General features: G+C 37.0%; 1 protein-coding gene across 33 annotated transcripts in view; it reads left to right on the top strand.

Annotated features, from left to right (window-relative positions):
* Positions 1-21,533, top strand: part of NRXN1 (neurexin 1) — a gene marked incomplete at both ends in the record, with an annotated part of 1,125,847 nt that overhangs the window by 486,428 nt on the left and 617,886 nt on the right. For all 33 annotated transcript variants that reach the window (XM_082643223.1, XM_082643222.1, XM_082643212.1 and 30 more), the window contains one exon: positions 14,446-14,884. In XM_082643223.1, the coding sequence (XP_082499349.1) occupies positions 14,446-14,884 (439 nt within the window). The remainder of the gene's footprint in view (positions 1-14,445; positions 14,885-21,533) is intronic.

Raw genomic sequence — 21,533 nt, 5'->3', positions numbered from 1 at the left:
GGGGAATTTTTTACCAGTAGTATTAAGAGAACCACAGTTAGTCAAATGAGCCACTTGGTGGAAGAAAAGGCATAAGGTGTCTCTTTACTTACTTATGATGAGGTTCACCACGCTGGCAAAGTACACAGGAACTTAGCCAGTATCCCGTGTGATGATGAGGAGCATGAACCAAAAACCACATACAAGTTCAGAATCAGATAAATGTTGAGTTGGACTCCTGCTTGATCATCTATAAGCTGTGCAATTTGGACAAGACTTAAATTCTCTGAGCCTTAATATGCCTACGTCACCAGACTGTCATGAGAAATAAGAGTTTTTGTAAGTAGCTAAAAATGCATGGGGCGCATAGCAGGGTCGTAATGGGTGATTACTCGTGCTATTATGATTCACATTAATATTATATCAAGCAACATACTAGCTAATCAAGGGATAAGGAGACAGCCAAATGATTAGGCGTGAAGAGGAGTATATGAATCCATATAGCCACATGAGAGCTGGACAACCTAGCGTCAGATCAGCATCTACGTGCTGATGGGCCCAGCCCTCTTAATTTCTAAATGAAGCAAAAAAAATGGTGCCAAACAGATAAGAATACATGGATCCAGCCAGGCTTCTGGTTGCCCAAGAGTGCCCGGAGCCTTCAGCAAACCAGTAGAGAAAGAGAGAGCCAAGCTGACTCAGAAAATTTATCTTCCAGAGAGGGAAAAGGGGTTGGGACGTGGGCTGGTGTAGTGCAGAAAATAGAGGGAAGGAGCTGATGACAGTATTATTTGGGAGAAGATGACTGCAGCGGGCCTTTATTACACACAAGCCTCAGCACATTCTTATAGTAATGATGGTGCTGTTCATCTTAAGTTGCTGAAAGATACTTACGTTCTAATCTTTATTTTCTCAAACTAATGTTTATTTTTAAAAATCTCTTCTTCCATCCTCATTCTGTAGTACAAGTGAGTAAAAAAATTACCTTGTAATAGATTTGGGACTTTTCAGAGCCCAGGTAACATTTCAGGGCATTTTCCTGTTCTGAGTCCTTAGAGAAAACATACCTGGTAACCAGTGCTTATACAATGTCTAGGAACCTGACTGAATCATTTAAAAAATGTAGCCATCTGGATATTTGGTCTAGGGCGCTCAGTAAAACAAAAAAATCAACCATTGATTACTCCTTCATTGAAATGAATAAACTGAGTATGTCTTTCAATAACTTATAAACACAGGCTTAGACTGATCTCCATAAGGAAGAAACATGAGATATTACATGACTTCATTTGCTTTTTCTTAGCAACTAATTGAATTTTCCAAGCAACCAAGAAATTTAAGCATATTGTCATCCTCCAAAGCAAGGAGATCCCATTCTCATTTCTCTCCCAGAATTGTGAAGCATTTCCCCCCTTCCATTCATGGGCTAGCTGAGATACCTAGATGCAATATTCATTGAATCCTAGATACCAAAGTCAGTTTTCCTTGGGTTATATGTGAGTTAGGTCTTTGTATTTTTTATTTTAGTGAATTTTTCTTGGCAAAGACCTTGCTCTGCCTGGGAGCTGATTGAGCTTCCGTAGAGCCAATGTGTTTCTCAGTTCTCCAGTTTAAATGCTGCCAAAATTTTCCTAATGTGTGTCATGAGAAATTCAGCAGCACATAAAATACCATTTATTAAATAAACAGTTAACTAAGCAACCCTTGGCAAAAGACACAACCCATCTGACATTTGAAGCACTTGGGACCTTCCAAAGGAAATAATTAAAGAATGCTTTAAGAAGAAATACCCCCTGTTTAGCAGTCATAATTGAAAAATCACAGTTCCCAACCTGGAGTCTGTATACTTTTTAGGGTCTTTAAAATTAGAAATGAAGAACAGTTACATATGCTTATTATTTCAACAAACCCGGAAAAGGCTACGTATTTACCCACGCTTAGCACAAGCTAAATAAAACACATAGGCTATAATTCGATCAGCTCCGTGGGATTACAGAAGCTATCTCATTTTTTCATATAGATGGCTTTGATAAATTAAAAAAATCAAACAATTCCTTAATAAATACTATTTGTTTAGTAGAGGAAATCTCTCAAAATGTATAGTTCATGGGAGATAGAGTTATGAAATTTGGGAAGTAGTCATGTAAACAAGATTTGAGGGTGATTAATTATTTCACAGAATGCTTCTTTGCTTTTTAGAGAAGTAGTCACTTATTTACTTAAATGACGACGAGCACTCCCCTCTGATAGTTTAAGATCTTACACACTGAAGACCATACTAGTAACAATAACGGCTACTCTTTATTTACTCAGTGCCCAAGACCAAGCACATAGTACTGTATGTGCTTAAATAACACTACAAAATGGGTATTAACCTCATTTGATAAAGAGGGAAACTACTTCAGAGAGACTAAGGAACTTGCCCAAGGCAGTGTAACTAGTTAAGTAGCAGAGCAGAGCTGTTTGAATCTATATCCATATGAATCTATAGCCATATCCATATCCATATCTGTATATCATACAGTGCATTGCCTTCATCAGATAATATTAAAATTACGGGAGAGATTTACACAAAATTTATCAGGAACAAGTCTACTTTGCAAAATCTTTTCATCTCAGGTGCTAAAAACAACAGCTTTGGCTGCCTTAAATGTCAGCTTCCTCTGTTTTCTTTGAGGTTTCTCAGGTAGAGGCATGACTGAGAAGTAAAGGCTGGCATCCATAGCAAGAAAGGGGACTCATACAGCTTGAGTACTCACCAATTAGAAAAGCAGCGCTTGAAATCTCAGGTCCAGGAGGCTTAATTGGGTCCCACAGTTTTTATTGCTGAAGGGAATTTAACTACCATAAAAACAGTCCCATGGAAAGAAAACCAAAAAAATTATATATTCCTGGCTGTGGAGACAGGCATTCAGATTCTGCCTTGTCCACTACTTACTGGCTCCATGCTTCCTAGTTGTGTGTCTTCGGACAAGTGGCCTTGCTTCTTGAAGAGAGGCACATTAAAGTGGAGCCAGAGGGCACTTTGCTTTCTCCTGCACTGATAGTCATTCACCTGGTCCTCCAAATATCTCTGATGGACTGGTGACCCACTCCTGGTATTTTACTGCAAGAAGTTCTACCAGGACCCTGTAATTATTGGGAAAGAATTGGTGTGCTTAAAACTGCATTCACTGTTTCTTTTTTTTTTTTTCTGATTTTCTCTCTATAGTTTTATATCTACCCTCCAACTAACAAATAATGTAATTTTCTGGCATGAGGCCAGATTCACTGATATGTTAAACTCAAAATTACTATAATCACTTATGAATAATAACTTTACAAATAATTATAATAACAGGTATGTAATTCTAAGCAAGGTATAATTTCCTTTTGCTATTCAAGTCTCTTTAAGTGAGTTTGAATAAATAATTTTGCCACCAGCTTTGACTTGCTACATTTTAGAAAGCTAGATCAGAACAACCTCAGTAGTTCTGTTGTATATATTTATCTTATCCATGCATAAAACAAGAACCTCTGTATGATACAATGTGTAAACATTATTAGAATAATTAATGTAAATGGTTTGGTAGGAGGGGCATAAGATATATTAGAACATATTATAAAGCTATGATAATTAAATGAAGTAGAACTGGATCAAGAAAAAAAGAAACCAATAAAACAGAATGGGTGGTTAAGAATCTGCCTGCTAATGCAGGGGACGCGGGTTCGAGCCCTGGTCCAGGCAGATCCCACATGCCGCGGAGCAACTAAGCCCCTAAGACACAACTACTGAGCCTGTGCTCTAGAGCCCGTGAGCCACAACTACTGAAGCCTGCGCTCCTAGAGCCTGTGCTCTGCAACAAGAGAAACCACCGCGATGAGAAACCCTCGCACTGCACCGAAGAGAAGCCCCCTCTCGCCGCAACTAGAGAAAGCCTGTGCACAGCAATGAAGACTCAATGCAGCCAACAATAAATAAATTTAAAAACAAACAAAACAAAAACAAAAAAACAGAATAAGATGCTCAGGAACAGAACCTTGTGTATGTAAGAATTTACCCTCCTACACTGTTGGTGGGAATGTAAATTGGTACAACCATTATGGAGAACAGTATGGAGGTTCCTTAAAAAACTAAAAATAGAGATACCATATGATCCAGCAATCCCACTCATGGGCATATATCTGGAGAAAACCATAATTCAAAAAGATACATGCACCCCAATGTTCATTGCAGCACTACTTACAATAGCCAGGACATGGAAGCAACCTAGATGTCCATCAACAGAGGAATGGATAAAGAAGATGTGGTAATATATACAATGGAATATTACTCAGCCATAAAAAAGAAGGAAATAATGCCATTTGCAGCAACATGGATGGACCTAGAGATTGTCATACTGAGTGCAGTAAGTCAGACAAAGACAAATATATGATATTGCTCATATGTGGAATCTAAAAATGGGGTACAAATGAACTTATCTACAAAACAGAAATAGAATTACAGATGTAGAAAACAAATGTATAGTTACCAGGGATAAGCGGGGGGAGGGATAAATTGGAAGATTGGGATTGACATATACACAGTACTATATATAAAATAGATAACTAATAAAGACCTACTGTATAGCACAGGGAACTCTACTCAGTACTCTGTAATGGCCTATATAGGAAAAGAATCTAAAAAACAGTGAATATGTGTATATGTATAACTGATTCACTTTGCTGTGCACCTGAAACTAACACAACATTGCACATCAACTATACTCCAATGAAAATTTTTTTTAAAAAGTGATAGTAGATTCAGATGTTGAAACTTTGGCATATCCAAAAGAACATACACTGGTATACCATGTCGTTGTGAATCAATGGGGAAAGGACAGAGTCTATATAGTAAATGGTATTCATGCATATAGTGAACATATACTAAATGGTACATTATACATATGGCCACCCCCTCAGAAAAGTGTAAAATTAAATGATGGAGGGAGCTTCACTGAACTCATGAGGGTAGAGATGCAAAAGAACATGAGTTGGTTAATCTAGACATAACATTCGGTGCCATCATTTTGTTACTATCAGTCAGTTTGAAGATACCATTTTTGGTTGATAGGAAGATAGTTTCCCTTGGGGAAAAAATAGTGGCTACTTTCCCTTCATTGAGACTAACAGATGATTTAAAAGTTTCTGGATAAAGCAGACATGCATTGCCCCTATTAGCAGCATCTGCTGGCTTGGAATAGAAGTTTTAAACCCTAATTTATGGTGTGTTACATTCTGCAAAATCATGAAAGACTGATGCTGAAAATATCTTCATCATTTAGTTGCAAAATAACAGTAAACATTGCAAGTTTATTGTTTCTAGTTAACTTTTTCGGTGTCTTTCTAAATTTCATTAGTGGGGGGAAATAACAGCAAGATGTTTTCCCCTCAGGACTTTTATTTTTATATATGAGCAGCAGCTTATTGTGAAGCTAACGCAGTTTTAAACTTAGAATTGCCTTTAAATCAGTTACGGTTCCCTTTCTGCCATGTTGCAGAAAAGACAGCTGCTCTTCATTTGTAATTGCTTAAGGGCCTCTGATGATCCTGTGCCTGAGGTAGAGACAGTTCATTGTTCTGTTTATTTAATTTTTTTTAGCAGAGGTTTTTGAAAGAGTCCTGAACAGTGAAGTCCCCAATACTTGTTCATGATCAGAGCTTGATGCCCACTGGAACAGTTCCTTAGCTTATCTCAGCTTCATTTTACTCATCTGCAAAAGAGAATTGATCTAGTTTTCAACCTTTTCTTTTTTTTTGCGTCAGCATCTCAAATCTCACATTACTGGCAATCATTGTTCATTTTTCCTATATACATATATTTTTTCCCAAAAGGCATTACTGATTTATTGCATATTTAATGTGAGAAAAAAGATATTCTTGTTTAATGGAACTCGAGCTCTTTTGCCACACACCCATATGCCACTGAAAGCTTCATTAAATAGAGCTGTTACCCCAGGGACAATGCAGTCTTTTAGCTCCTACGGTTAACTTGTACAGATGGTACCCAGTGTTGTCTGCCGACTTGAGGCAGTTCACTGATGGTGGAATGAGGGAAGGACAAGCAAGAGGGTTTTTCTTTTCCTTTTTCTTCTCCTTCTTTTTATGAATAAGATGTATTTGGTCATGCTTAATTGGAACTAAGCAAAAAAATATTTATTTCCCTATATTACTTAAACGAAATATTTTTTCTCTTTAAATTTCAACTAATTTTTGGTGTCAAATTAAATGTCATATGCCTTTATTGAGAAATGATGTTGTTGGTGTCTGTTTTCATGTTCCATAATTAGTTTATTATTATATTATAAAAAATGTGTTTTGGTATGGGGAAAATTTCAATTTAGTTGAACATTTTATCTGCACATAATCTCTAAATAGAATTAGATAATGAGACAAAAACCACCAACTCCTCCCCCCTCCAAAAGCCCTTCTTATCTTTCAAAATGCCTTATGTAAGTCTCCTTAAGATTGAGTTTCCTAATTGCTGTCTTCTTTTTAAAGAGGTATTGAGCTACTTTGTACAGGGATTGTACATCTCCTACACTTCCCTTCTCATTTCTACCCTTTCTCTGATCCACTCCAAATACGTAAGTCCCTGCACCTGGATGCATATCTGCCTCAATGGACATATTCAAATTACATATGAAAACTTCTGTGGTGTGACATTCTCAGAAATTCTAAAATCCTATTTGTCCTTTGATGAGTTAAGTTCAACAAACTTTTTTTTTTAACCTTTTTATTATAAGTAAGTTCTGTGCTAGACTCTCAATGTAAGAAAGTAACTAGCATAAGAAACTTGATCTTGGGTAGATGATAGGACAATAATGAGTACAACGATTAAAACAATGTGATGATCATGCCCCTTGCCTCTACTCTGCTTTTATAATTATCTCTTCATGGTGGCAGGAACACTAAGGAAAGTCTGTTTAATTTTTTTAATCTTAATTGTAAAAGACTCTTTTTTTGGTTTTTTCTTTGGCTACTAGCCCTTCCTTTGGAATGTGCGAAGCTTATAAGGGCTAAAATTTGTCTTTAGCCAAGACATTTTTGACCCTAGACATTGAGTAAGACCATTTATATATTTTAGCCAAGAACTCTCTAATTTCTGAAATTATTAAATATTTGTATTTAATATATAAATATATTTGTGTTTAATATACATGTGTTTAATGTATATAAATATATGCATGTTTATATTTTGGTGTGTATATGGCATATATACATATGTATTGTCTACTTATCTATGTAGAGATGTACAATCTATTCTAATATACGTGTATATTTTTTTCTGAACATTAGTGATAGCAGGTTTGACATGTATTACATTTAAACACATTTACATTGGGAAATGTGTAAACTCTGTGTGTGTATGTGTCTGTGTCCACATATAGTTTACACATACATATATAGCAAATATTCAAGAGAAATTAAACTGGTGTATTCTCAGTGGTCCATATTTTATTGAACTGAGCATGTGCACAGGGAAGTGATTAAAATTGCATTTTCTTCAGTACCTTACCTAACAAGTACTTACCTGATTAAATTGAAAGTGTGGGGTTTGAAAAATCATTTCAGAATAATAAATAAGTTGGGCTTCCGTGGTGGCGCAGTGGTTGAGAGTCCGCCTGCCGATGCAGGGGACACGGGTTCGTGCCCCGGTCTGGGAAGATCCCACATTCCGCGGAGCGGCTGGGCCTGTGAGCCATGGCCGCTGAGCCTGCGTGTCCAGAGCCTGTGCTCCACAACGGGAGAGGCCACAACATTGAGAGGCCCGCGTACCACAAAAAATAAACAAATAAAATAATAAATAAGTTAATGTTAGGGATGAAAGTTGTGATGCAGTTTATGTCCTTTTCCCAGCTGCTTCTTATCTAGGTCATGGAAAAACAAATGCCATTACTTCCTACTTGCCTGAGTGGTCCTTATACTGTTCACTTACTGGCTAACTCTTGGTTGTATTTTGAAATGAGCACACTGATATAAATAGATGGTACATGGACAGATCACAAATATGAAAAAAGAAGAATTAAATTTGAATATTTGAAATATTCTGACTTTTTCTTAATAGAATAAAAGCATTAAGTACATTTAAAACAAATAAAAAGTAAAACTAAAACAGTCTCCTTAAATTAATTCTTAAACCTCCTGGACTTTTAGAATATAGTCCGTCCTCCCTATCTGTGGGTTCTGTATCCACAGATTCAACCAACCAAGAATGGAAAATACTCAGGGAAAAAAAAATACCAGGAAGTTCCAAAAAGCAAAACTTGAATTTGCCATGCACTGGCAACTATTTGCATAGCATTTACATTGTATCAGGTATTACAAGTAATCTAGAGATGATTTAAAGTATATGGGAGGATGTATGTAAGTTATATGCAAATACTGTGCCATTTTATGTGAGACTTGAGCACCTGCGGATTTTGATACAGGGTAAGTTGGGAGTGTCCTGCCACAGGTACCGAGGGAGGACTGTTTGTCTACATATGTATACATATTTGTATATATAATATCCTAAATGACATACCTGTTTAAAATGACATTATAGTCCTGGAAACAGAGAAATAAGCCCCTCTGCCTAAACTGGGCTTAAAAAGACGTTTTAATCAATAGTCACATGAAAAAATTCCTCTGCTTAATTGTGATATTTGATTCATTTAGAGAGATTTTAATCAGGACAAATGGAAAGAAAATACTGTTTTTTTTTTAGAACAGTCCATGTAATTTATAACAGGGTCATTCTTTTGCATGGTGGCAAATAGCTGTTTGATTGTGAATCTCCTACTTAGAAACTGCTATCAAAAACTAAGTGAAATTTCCTGCTGAGACAAAGACAAAGTTTGAAGTTAACATCATTAGATATTCAAAAGGAGTATTAGACACAGTCATGATGAAAGATATTCTAGTGATCTCTGTACACATTTACTGATAAAATAGGATAATGTTACCTATTTCCTAGGTTGCTTGTGAGGAATAAACATATAATATGTGTAAGTATCTTGTAACATAGCCTGACAGAAAGTAAACCCTCCATAAATCGGAATTGATTCTTCTTGAAGTGTTGGGGTGGGTAGTTGTTGTTTGATGACATAAAACCCCTCTCACGAGTGAAGGTGAAACTCTCGGGATCACCAGCTTCCTGTATATATTTTCTGGCTGAGAAACCTCATCTGCAAAGAAAGCCTTCACTGTACTTCAAACTATAATAGGGCTATCAGAATAAAAAAGAAAGTCCTAATCTGCTTTGATCTCTTTGATCCTACTGTTTGCAACTCTATTAATTACTTTAATACACTGACCAATCATCTACCATGTGCCTTGTTAGCTGTTACCCTTGTTACAACATTTAGATTGTACAACTCCATTAATTCACTGTAAGAATGATAATATTGTTATTCATAATGATAACAACCACATTAATAAGAGCAGCTACTTTTTTTTTTTTTTTTTTTTTTTTTTGCCGTACGCGGGCCTCTCACTGTTGTGGCCTCTCCCGTTGCGGAGCACAGGCTCCGGACGTGCAGGCTCAGCGGCCATGGCTCACGGGCCCAGCCGCTCCACGGCATGTGGGATCTTCCCGGACCGGGGCACGAACCCATGTCCCCTGCATCAGCAGGCGGACTCTCAACCACTGCGCCACCAGGGAAGCCCGCAACTACTATTTACTTGAGTACTTACTCTGTGCCAGATCCTGTTCTTAGCGCTTTAACTGAACTATTATTCATTTTTTACAATAACCCTAATGTGGTAGATATTATAATCCCATTTTACAGATAATACTGAGCCTTTGCAAGGTTGAAGGACTTCCACAAAGTCACAGGATGGCAAGAGGGTGAGCTGGAGTTCTCTCTGAAAGCTGACTTGAGAACCAGATTCTTAGGCCTCACTTGTGATTGCTTCCAAGAATGAAAGAGAAAACCAAGACTCAGATTAAAAGGAGTCACTCATGTTCTCTCAGGGAGGGTCATGTCAGAGTCAAGATCTCTGCAGAGAACTCCGACTCTGACTTCAGTGCTTATTTTACCACACCTCCTACTCTCATAGTTAACATATGAAAAGTCTTGATCAATTCCTGTTAATTAATTAAATTAATTCAAGAGCCCCATTAAGACTTCTAAGCTAAAACATACTGATAACAACAACAACAAAGGTCATGATCTGAGTGGCAGATATTTTCCTACTGATCTGCTTATTTCACACACACTTACCTCCCGTGGAAAGAGATTTATCTATCAGCCACCAGTTCTTCAATACCATCTGTACAAACCTTAGATAGATATAATCCTTGAGGCATGTCTGTGTACCTGAAGATGTGGTGAACATTCTCTTTACTAATGGAATACGGGTTTCAATACATCTCAGAATAGGAAACGATATCCTGGCATCAAAACCACAACTGGAAAAAGCCAGACAAAGAGAAGGAACAATAGGGCATCTTTTACCTCTTCCCCAAATCACAGAGTTTGAGGGGAAAAAAGCTCAAGGATTTATGGATTTGACATGCCTTTCCTTTTTAGATGTCTGTTTTAGAAATTAAGAAACTAAGACACAGAGAGGTTAGGCAGCCTGACTTAGGTAAAAGCTTTGTGATTAAACCAAGTCTGTATCCAGACTACCAAAGTTCTGTTCTTTAGCCTGTTTACTCCCCCTGCCTTTTTAGGACTATTATCAAGATCAAATAAAATACTCAGTGACTGTTTACCTCAGATTTCCAGCCTAGGCATATAAAAACACAAACATCCTACTCCTTTTCTTGCCCATTTAAGTGTGAGTGACATTTTGAAAATTCTAACAAATGTTGGAAGAAAGGGAAGAGATCATCATAGCAATGTGTGGAAATTTTATGGCAGCTAAAAGACAACAACCAAAACCCAGCAAATAACAAAAAACCCAAGACCCCTTTTATGTTTCTATTCCTTTGGGATTTATGATATAATTTCATGAAGCAGGGAAGTGAAATTCAACATTTTGAATTACTCTTCAAAGAAACTGAAAATCAGTATCCACAAAGAAATATTGATTCCATAAAAGGATCCAAATAGGTGTGCAATAATATCACCAATTGTTAAGATGATAAAGTGTAAGGAGATTTGTTGAAAGTTGAAACTATTAAATAAATTACAATTTTTAACATAAATAAAAAAGATATATGAATAATTATATATGATTGAAAACCATATTATCTCAGAAAGAAGCAAAAAAAAAAAGATTTGGAGTGCTTACTGGCTACTCCTTGTTATTATAATTGGACTATATTCAGGTCATATTAAGAGTAACTCTAGGGCTTCCCTGGTGGTGCAGTGGTTGAGAGTCCACCTGCCGATGCAGGGGACACGGGTTCGTGCCCCGGTCCGGGAGGATCCCACATGCCGTGGAGCGGCTGGGCCCGTGAGCCATGGCCGCTGAGCCTGCACGTCCGGAGCCTGTGCTCCGCAACGGGAGAGGCCACAATGGTGAGAGGCCCGCGTACCGCCCCCCCCCCAAAAAAAGAGTAAGTCTGACTTTAGAAAAGTAGAGTGATTATGAAATCTGGGTCAGCTGAAGTAGTTGTGTAGATCTGAGAGCTATCAGCCTGCCTATCCAATATTGCCTTTCTGTCTTCTAGAGTTGCCTTTCAAAGAATACAAAATAAGAACAAAAAACACACTGTGCTTCTCCTCAAGATAGTTCTTCTATGGAAATTATTCTACCCCTGGAGAATTTTAAATCAGGTGTTTTTACTCTAAAAGTAGTTTACACCCCATAAAATGAGTTTGAAGGTGATAGGTCAACTCACCATTTGTACGTAAGTTTCCACACTTTCCTAGACAAATTAGCTAAAAATTATAGCTAGATTATGAGATGGGTCCACAATACTGCATTCTGTTATATTTTAACTATATTTGTAAATATTGTTATTAATAATAGTCTATAATCTGGGAACTAGGTTAAAAAAAAGTGAAGAAAGAATGTTATTCAACTCTCAGCAAGTATTTATTGAGTGTCTGCTCTGTGCCAGGTACTGATCTTGTTGTAAGGTTTTTGCCTGCATAAAGCATAAATTCTAGTGGAGATTCATACTCCCTTTTTGGGGTGAGGGGGTGGTGCATGGCTCACCCTAAGTATTGTGATCTAGGGAATCCTTACGTTTCTTCTCCATCTCCCTGAACCTCACTGAATCAACAGGGAACCCAATTCACTCATGAGATTATAAATCTCTCACTGAAATTCTCACCTACAATTGCCCTAGCCCTACATGTTTTCAACTTTTTGTTAGCTGATGTGGGACTCATGAGGCAATATATCCTGCCTTATATCTACTTGCTCATGTCAGAAACATCCAATTCCATTGCTGTGGTTCTATTTCATGGTGATGCGTTAGCATTGATCAGCATTACCATCTGCATCATTTGGGTCAGAAAATACTCATTCCTGATTAATATCTATGTCAAAGGAATATCCATACATTAAAATATAAATCACCAGGAAAAAATGAAAACAAATATACAGGTTTAGGTAGCTCGAAAATCATGGTGAGAGGTTATAAAACTTGGAAAATCATCCACGAAAAGCATTTTATCCACTACTGAAGGTTCCCAAAGAAAGGCAATCCTAAATCAACTTTCCCAAGGCTTAATAGCTCTTTCTCTTTTCTAGGAAGTATGTTTAAGAATTAATCTAATTCCTTTTTGTTATTGCTTGAGTTCATTTTCCCTTCTTTTGTTGTCAATAGATGCTTGTTAAACCTTTATACATATTTGTTCAAAGAATAAGGGATATGGTATTCTTTATAATAATCCTTCTTCAAGATAAAGGTAAACTGAAACACCAGGACTAGCATTGAAAAGATGTGATTTATTTAGTTGGCACAAATCATGTAAAAAAACACCAATTATATGAGTGCGCTTAATTTCTAAACATTTTCTCATAATGGATTAATTTAGAACTAATATATCTGTGTCTCCTAGATGATAATAAAGAGATGATGATATTTATTATCATGCAGTTTGATGTAGTTGATGTTTATTAAAATCTTACAATGTGCTTGGCATTGGATTGTTTGCCATGTAGATTTTCGCACATGCATTTTCTTCTGTAATCATTATAACCATCCTGTAAAGTATTATGTCTCTATAAACAAACTTAGAGATCATATACTTATGTAATGCTAGAGCTGGAATTTGAGCTCAGGGAGTCTGATACCAGAGCTTGCACTCTTAATCCCTCTAAAAAATAAAGTATCCATTAACAAATCCTATCAGGAAATTAATCAGCCACACTATTGGCTCGATTGGTCATGGGTGTGGAAGAAATAACAGCTGTCTTGACCTGGTTAACTTGATAGCACTAATCAGACACAGGCTTATTTTTTCTGTTTTGCAAGTATATTTTTATACATGGATAAACGAATTTAGAAACTGACAGTGTTGGCTGCTGTGAAATTTCGAGTGCCTTCATAAAAGAATTTAGATAGTTATCTGGACATAGATAACTAATTTATCCTTAAGTCTGTATGACATATCTTTTGGAAATGTTTTTATCCATGGTATGGATTTTGTAGAGAAAGGGTATGAATCTCTATGTTGAAATAACTACGGATTTATTAAGGTGATGTGATAGCAGATGCATGATATTGTGAGCCCTGCCAGTGGATTTGTCCAAAGTGCTATTTGCAGTCCCCCAAAAGCCCTAGGACTATAAACAAGCAGTGAGAACTACCCAGCCACTTTAGACGAAGTGCCTTTGGAAATGAGGGTACAGGACAAAATTTGTTGCACATTCATATACATTAAAAGTGAAATGGAACATTAGTAATATAGATTGAATGGATTTAGGATAAACACCAAGGTCCAGAGTTAGCTAACATGATTCAAACAGTTACTAATGCAGGGCAGGGCAAGAGAGAGCTTCTGTATCTTAGTCATATTTCATGATTTTTCTGAGAAAATTCAGGATGTTTTTTACCTCAACTTGTGATTATTTTACAAAGTTAATATGCACCATAGATATATAGACCATAGAAGAGATCCTGTATTTTAGGTTACTGGTATACAAAAGTATCTAATTTCAAATATTTTAGTGATGGCAAAACTGAAAAACCTCAGTACTTATATTTAATAAACAAAGCATAATAGCCAACTAACAAAAGCAAATGGTTCTATACATGCTTGGAATAATGAAAGTTTTGTGCAGATTTATTCAAGTTATTTGAGTTAACTACAGGTACTTTGTGTGTGAGTGTGTGTGTGTGTGTGTATGTACACATTATTTGAATGAAATTATATTAGAATAGTTATGTTCAATAAATTGATACCTGGATTTTATTTGGCTAAAAAAGCTGTCTTATACATCAAAAGGCACTAAACATTGTATGTCTTTTCATAATCTACTTGGAAATTACGTGAACTGATGACAAGTTCGAAACATTAAATATGGGCCCAGTTTCTCACTGCTATCCTCTGCCTACAGGTTGTGTATAAAAATAATGATGTAAGGCTGGAATTATCTCGACTTGCCAAGCAAGGAGACCCGAAGATGAAGATTCATGGAGTGGTGGCCTTCAAATGTGAGAATGTTGCAACTTTGGACCCAATCACCTTTGAAACCCCAGAATCTTTTGTCTCTTTGCCTAAATGGAATGCAAAGAAAACAGGCTCCATATCATTTGATTTCCGCACAACAGAGCCAAATGGCCTCATCTTATTTAGTCATGGCAAACCACGGCACCAAAAAGATGCCAAGCACCCACAGATGATAAAGGTTGACTTCTTTGCTATTGAGATGCTGGATGGCCACCTCTACCTCCTCCTAGACATGGGGTCAGGTACAATCAAAATCAAAGCCCTACAGAAGAAGGTGAATGATGGAGAATGGTATCATGTGGACTTCCAAAGAGACGGACGGTCAGGTAATTTATCATTTTTTATGCTGTTTATCTGCTGGAACACCACTCCTAAGGAATTAAAACCAAGACATATTAAAGAGTTCTTGCATTTCTGTCTTTAGGGTAAAGGAAATTGTTATTATTTCTGTTTCACATCATAAAAGAATCAGAAGGAGCTAATTAATCATCATAGTTGGGCATCAAACCCCAAATGCTCAAATGGCTTCTAGAATAGCTTCTTAAATGAACATTAAATGGATAATCAAGTGCCAAATCTTGCAAGAAATTTTATCTTGAATTTGCAAATGACAAAATTCAGTGTTCTTGTGTTCCCAGTTATCTCTTGTATCATTGGGTGTTTGGAGGTGCTTGAAGTGGCAAATATAAAATATGAAAAAAATTTTAATATAAAATCCTTAGTTTAATACAGTACACTTTTTTATCCAAGGTGGGTCTATGGTATCAAAAACACTTTAATCAATACAGTAGGATTTCAAGGATGCAGGCAAAGCTTCGCTGCCTTCCAAATAGCTTCCCTTTCTGATGAAAGAGGTTTGGAATTCCACCAACAGGAATTCATTTCTCTGGCTTCCTTTTCCTGCACGTTTTTTTTCTGGAGTCGTGCACGTGAGGTGGGGAAGGAGAGGATGTTTGTAGTGAAGGCCTGAAGAAATAACGTTTACTTACTCTGAAATGTGGAATAGATTAGGGGGCTTAGGGAGTTGAGCAGCATTACGTCTGCGGGGGCAAGAGTCATCCAGGCAAAGGAAGTAGCATTTGTGGAAACCCAGAGAGCGAGAGAGGGAGAGAGAGAGAGAAGCCATTTGTTTCAGGTCTATAATTATATATTATGTCTTTTACTTTCTTCACTCTGTGCTTTCATGCTGATTGTCCTTCACAGCAGCCAACACTGTCAGCTATCAAGTGCTTCTCAAATCATGCTGATTTGTCTTAACTTACAAATCAAGTTATCTTCTTATAATTGAAGACGGCTGAATATAAACCTGGCCGCTCTCCTCCCCTCTCTCCCCCCACTCCCTTATTTGCTTTTGTACTATACCATTCACTCTGGATTTTCCACTAAATACCAGGGTAAGCTTGGCCTAGGCATTTTTTTTTTTTTTTTTTTTTTTTTTTTGCGGTACGCGGGCCTCTCACTTTTGTAGCCTCTCCCGTTGCGGAGCACAGGCTTCGGACGCGCAGGCTCAGCGGCCATGGCTCACAGGCCTAGCCGCTCCGCGGCATGTGGGATCCTCCTGGACCTGGGCACGAACCCGTGTCCCCTGCATCGGCAGGTGGACTCTCAACCACTGTGCCACCAGGGAAGCCCTAGGCATTTTTTAATGGGCCTGGATTTCTTTCTTTGTAAAGCATGTTGGGAAGGACCCAGTATTCAGTGGATCCTAGACCCAGTGACAGGGGATCAACAGCGATGGAGACTAGCATAGTATATTTTTGCAAAACTTTCTGGGGGACTCGACGATCAATCAAATTTGGGAACCACAGATCAGATGACACCTTGTACTTCTTTCAGATCCAAGAATCTGTAATTACCATCCTAGTTTAGAAGGGCCATGCTGAAGCCCTGGGGTGAGCTCTCCTCCTCGCACTCCTTTCACAGATTGCTGTGTCACTTGTTTATTTCTGGCTTCTCTGCAGCAGAGCAGTTTCCTATTTTACAATTATTCATGCCTTCTTTTCCTGTTTATTGATCAAGAAGGTCGTGTTTGCCTTCCTAAAGAGATCTTTTTTGCCCACTAAAATAGAGATGAAATGCATGAAAATTGGGAGAGAGCTAGGGGTGAGGGTGGAGAGTTGAAGGACAGTCAGAACCTATTACTCTGATCCCCAAGATATCTTGGAGATTCTGTTTCTGACTCATCCCTCTCTGGAAACTTGGTCTCCCTACATTCTTTCATTTCCCTAAAGATGTTCAAAAGGAAGATTAGTTACCATTCTGTGCAGTGTGTGCTATGTTGTCATGTTTCTCCAGTATCTTAGATAACTGAGAGTAGACAATAAAAGATTTTTTTTTTGTCTGTTGTACTATACTGATTCCATTAGGAATTGGATTCCTCTTTGTTTTTCTGATTTAAGCTGAGAAGAGTTCATTGATAGGAATACAGAAATATGGCAATAGAGGGCCTCCCTTTGGCTTCCCCCAGCCTGTTTCTGCCAGAGTTAGCAGTTAATTTGCTACTTAAGAACCTTCAGACAGAAGACTTAAAAGGAGGATGGGAACATGGACTAATCTTGTGTTTTGAAATATTAACTTATGGATGTTATCACTTGACTTGAAATACATCTAGAATAAAATTTTGAAAATGACTTTTAAGAATATATATAATTTTAGTCAGACTTTATAGCAATTTAACTAAGTGGATAACTTTTGGAAGTTCAGAGGGGCAAAAAATATTACACTTAAGATCAATGAGCTATTTTCTAACTATATGAAGAAATACATGGTTAATGTCAAAATTTTAGTAAATGCAAAATGATATAAAAAGGAAAATAAAACCATTCATTATCCATTTGATAATGATGATTTATACCTGGATATTTCTAGCCAGTCTTAAGTAGTGGTGCAATTAATTAGTTTCCTAAGTTCCTTGGATGACCTATTACAATAAGGATCAGATAAATACCTTAATCCTCAAGCCGAGGAAAATCTACTTTTGCTGTTTGAGCTCTTTAATTCATCCAAATAACCAAAAGTTTATTAACTGCCCTGTTTATACCCTCATTGGAAAAGGGCAGAGCAGAAAATATCAACTTTAATTTACAAAGTTCAATGCTGGATGGGAAGAAGAAAGAGATGCCTTAAAAAAGTGTTATTTGCAGTAAGAAAGAAGATAAACAAAATGTGGGATTTTTGTCAGAATCCAATAGAAAGATTTAGTATGCTTCGTTGTGTTTTGATGGTAAAGTACTTTTATTCGATTATGATTTCAGATTAGTGAATTGGAACAAACAGTATAAAAAACAATGCTCATTCACTAAACCAAGTTCTGCCTTTACTAAATTGAAAAAAAAAAAGAGAGCTCCTTATGTTGGCCTAGCTCAAGGGAGCTTAATGTAATTTTAATAACTGCAGCTGTTAATATTTTATATATAGTATTTTAATTAAGTTCTGTGTTTGCACACTGCATTGGTTTGGTATAAAGTAGCTTTTTAAAGATTGACTGAATAGCTATACTAGCTTTTATTTTACTTAAAGGATATTTCTGAGTTAGACTTGGTGAAATGCTAAGATTTATAGCTCAGTTAAAACTAAGAAACATAGAATTTCAAGAAATAGTTTCATCCATTTTTCACATCAGTTATATTCAGAGGCTATATGAACATTACTCTTACAATAATGTGGGAAACAATATTTATATGACAAGAGGGCAATGTGGGCTGATTTCTGACTCATGGACAATGAAGGTCATTATCTATTGATTTGCCTGCGATCCTCCTTAGCTGAATATTTAAAAACATTTAATGAACCATGTTATTTCCATTATTAAAGTAGAGGGAGCCCAGACGTAGGAGTTATTCCTTCTCTTATTGACCATACTAAAGTAAATAGGACTAAAAGCCATGGTCATTAATTTGATGCTAATAAATTTTGGCTGTCTTATCAGAGACAGTGTTAAAACTGTATTTGGTAGACAGACTGAACTTTTGATATTCCCCAGTTTATAAGGGGAACCCATGTATGACAGGGACTATATTCTTTATGTTTATATCCTGGTGTTTTCTTAGGCAATAACAGTTGCTCAATACATATTTGGTGTGAGAAAAAATAAAGAATAAAAACATGTGAATGGCTCAGTGCCAACCCACCCCAATATTCTAAAAATAGTAACACCATCACTACTCTTGAAGAGTAATAGCACTCTTTTAGTTGTAAATACAGCTTTTTAAAGAATTACATTACTTCCTGAAAGCAGTTTAAACAATATAGGATAATAGGTGCTGTCCTTCTTTTATGAATACAGTTCCATCCTCCAAGCCCAGACGTCCAAAAAAAAATGCAGTGAGGAAGTTAAACAATTGTTAGAGAACTGTGATAAACCTTATACAAAAATGACAACCTTTTATGAGAACAAGACTGCTATTCCTCTTGTTCCTGAGCTCCCTGTATCATTTAGCAAACATGTAGGTAGAAGGAACATTAATCCTGAGGAAAAGCATTCACTTCTTTCTGAGGGCTGGGATATGCAGCCACAGTAAGCATGCTACTGATGAGGAAGATAGTCACTCAGGATGTCCATCTTTCTGGTTACTTGCCCTTCTGTCCTTTGTTCACTAAAAGGTGGGTACCTGAGCCCTTTGTTTGATAAGAAATATTGTCTTCATCTGAATGCTTTTCCAGAACTTCATTTTCAGCACAATTAATTGTATTGGGTTATATGTCCCTTCTTCCATTCTGTGACTTGGGGAAAGAAAGAAGCACTTTCCCAAACTTTGACTAATACTGTTTGGTCTCAGTCTTTCCGTACAGTGTAGTTTCTTCCGTGGCTGGCTTAGTCTATGACTGGTGCCGTGGGAGGCTAAGTGGACTAAGCCACAGGTGGCATTTTCAGATCCTGCACTAAATTGGCAAAGGAGGAACCATACCAAGTGCCAGCCTGATTTTGTGGATCAGAGTGTATGGTTTGAGTGCCACAAAAAGTGGATATGCTCCACAGATAGTATAGCTACTTAACAGAGCCAAACCCCTAAGTTACTGAGTTAATAAATATGATTGATGGGGCTCATTACTCTGCAAACTTTGCAGGACGTACAGCTGAACATTTTCTTACCACCCCCATCTCCCTTTCCAGGGTTCCCCTTTGCCTCTCTTTTGCTCCCAAACTCAACACAAGACAGCTTCCTAGGTATTTAACTAAAGCATGAATTGTGCTAAAATTAGGAGGAGATTAATGACCGTTTTCTTGGGGCATGGATATTGTTTAAATTTGTGTTAAGCTGTTTGGCTGAGTCAAGGGTATCCTCTCAAGTATTTTTACAGCAAACTACCAGTCTTTTTTTTTTTTGCAAACCATCATTACACATTGAAATCAAAGAGAAAACTCATTATTCTTGTCAAATTCTACTTGTGTACAGCAGGGTATAGCAGATTGTATCAGCAGTTATTCATGGGTAAACCCACATTTAACAGCTAAGAAGCCATTGAGATTTGAATTGAAGTCATAGAGTTCCAGTTTAAGAACTAGAAATTACAGAGGGAAAAGCAAAAGGCTCTCTCCCGAGTACATAATTAGAGGTTTATAGTAATCACTGTTTGATGTGAACAGCACTTTCTAGCTATCTATTACCAGCACTGATTTCTGTGTATACCATTCATGAATCTCCACTCTTACGCATTTCTACTTGAACGACCATTAGACGATTTCTCCATTTAGGCCTTGATTTGAATTTGCCCTCTGATTATAAACATTCCTCCCATGCTTCTACCTAGTAACCTGTTGCAGACATTTGAAATAACATTAAGTAAATGTATAATGCTTTAATTTGTACCCATGTCCATAAACCATTACTCATCCACGGTAAGACTGAAATACCTTATCAATAATTTATCAGTTATTTGACTATGCTAATGACTAGATGGAGTCAATTTTGCATAAAGTTATTTTACATTTTATTAAATTGATCCTTATATTTATTTATTTATTCTGAATGTGTTTAAAAGAAGATAGTCATCTGTTGCCTTCCCCTCCCGTTTAAAACATTTTCAGTTTTACATATTTTCCTCTAGTTTTTTAACATGTAAATATATTTTATATAGTCACAATTGAAGTACAAACTTACTTTTTCAGACTATTTGGTTAATATGATGTCATAAACTCTTTTTTATTCAAAAGTGCCCAAGTAACAAAAATTATTCTCTGTGAGTTGTGAAAAGAGCATCTAAGAATCAGAGCAGAGCTTTGCAGAGGCACTTTAACCAGGCTTGCAGGGTTGTAGGACTCAAATGTATTAACATATACAGTGTCTGTAGAAAAGAAAGTCACAGAGACAAACATTGGCAGTACCTATCTAAGCACTGCCCAAGGGACTTGACTACTTCACCCCCGCTATAGAGAATAGAGGCAGGTCATCTTAATTGAGATGGGGGTGGGGGTGTCAGAACATCCTAGGCTAATATTATTAAAGCTCCCATCATAAATGAATAAATACACATTTGGATTATAAATTGACTTCCCTAAAGAAACATTCCATATCCTGTGAGAGTTAATTTCTCATGCAGAATTAATAACTTGGCCTTCTTATTTTATACATTGGTCTTATGGGCTTGGTAAATATCAGTCAAACTCTGAGAGGTGGAACCTCTCTCTCTAAATTCACTAAATCTCCTTTCCAGGCCCACCTGGCCAAGGGGCAGACCCTGGACTAGGGTGTCAGGTGCATCCTCAAGAAATAGGCATTTAACTGACCACACCAGCCGCAGTGGCCAGTACTGTGGAGTGCGGCGCGGAAATCTGGGGAATTTCTGCAAAATAGTAGTTTAACTGCTGCAAAACACATCACTTAATTGATATTTACAACTTCCCAGCATTGTCTATGATCACTTTTAAAACTCATAGGTATACATATATTGCTATGAGTATGTGTGTTTGTACGTGTGCCTGTGCTTGATTCATGGCGTGTCTATAACATATAGATATGTGCTGTTGGTGAAAAT

Source organism: Mesoplodon mirus, assembly GCF_964341445.2.
Source record: "Mesoplodon mirus genome assembly, chromosome: 14".
Classification (NCBI taxonomy): Eukaryota; Metazoa; Chordata; class Mammalia; order Artiodactyla; family Ziphiidae; genus Mesoplodon; species Mesoplodon mirus.
Note: the sequence above shows the minus strand (reverse complement) of the source record. Positions and strands in the feature narration are given on the sequence as shown.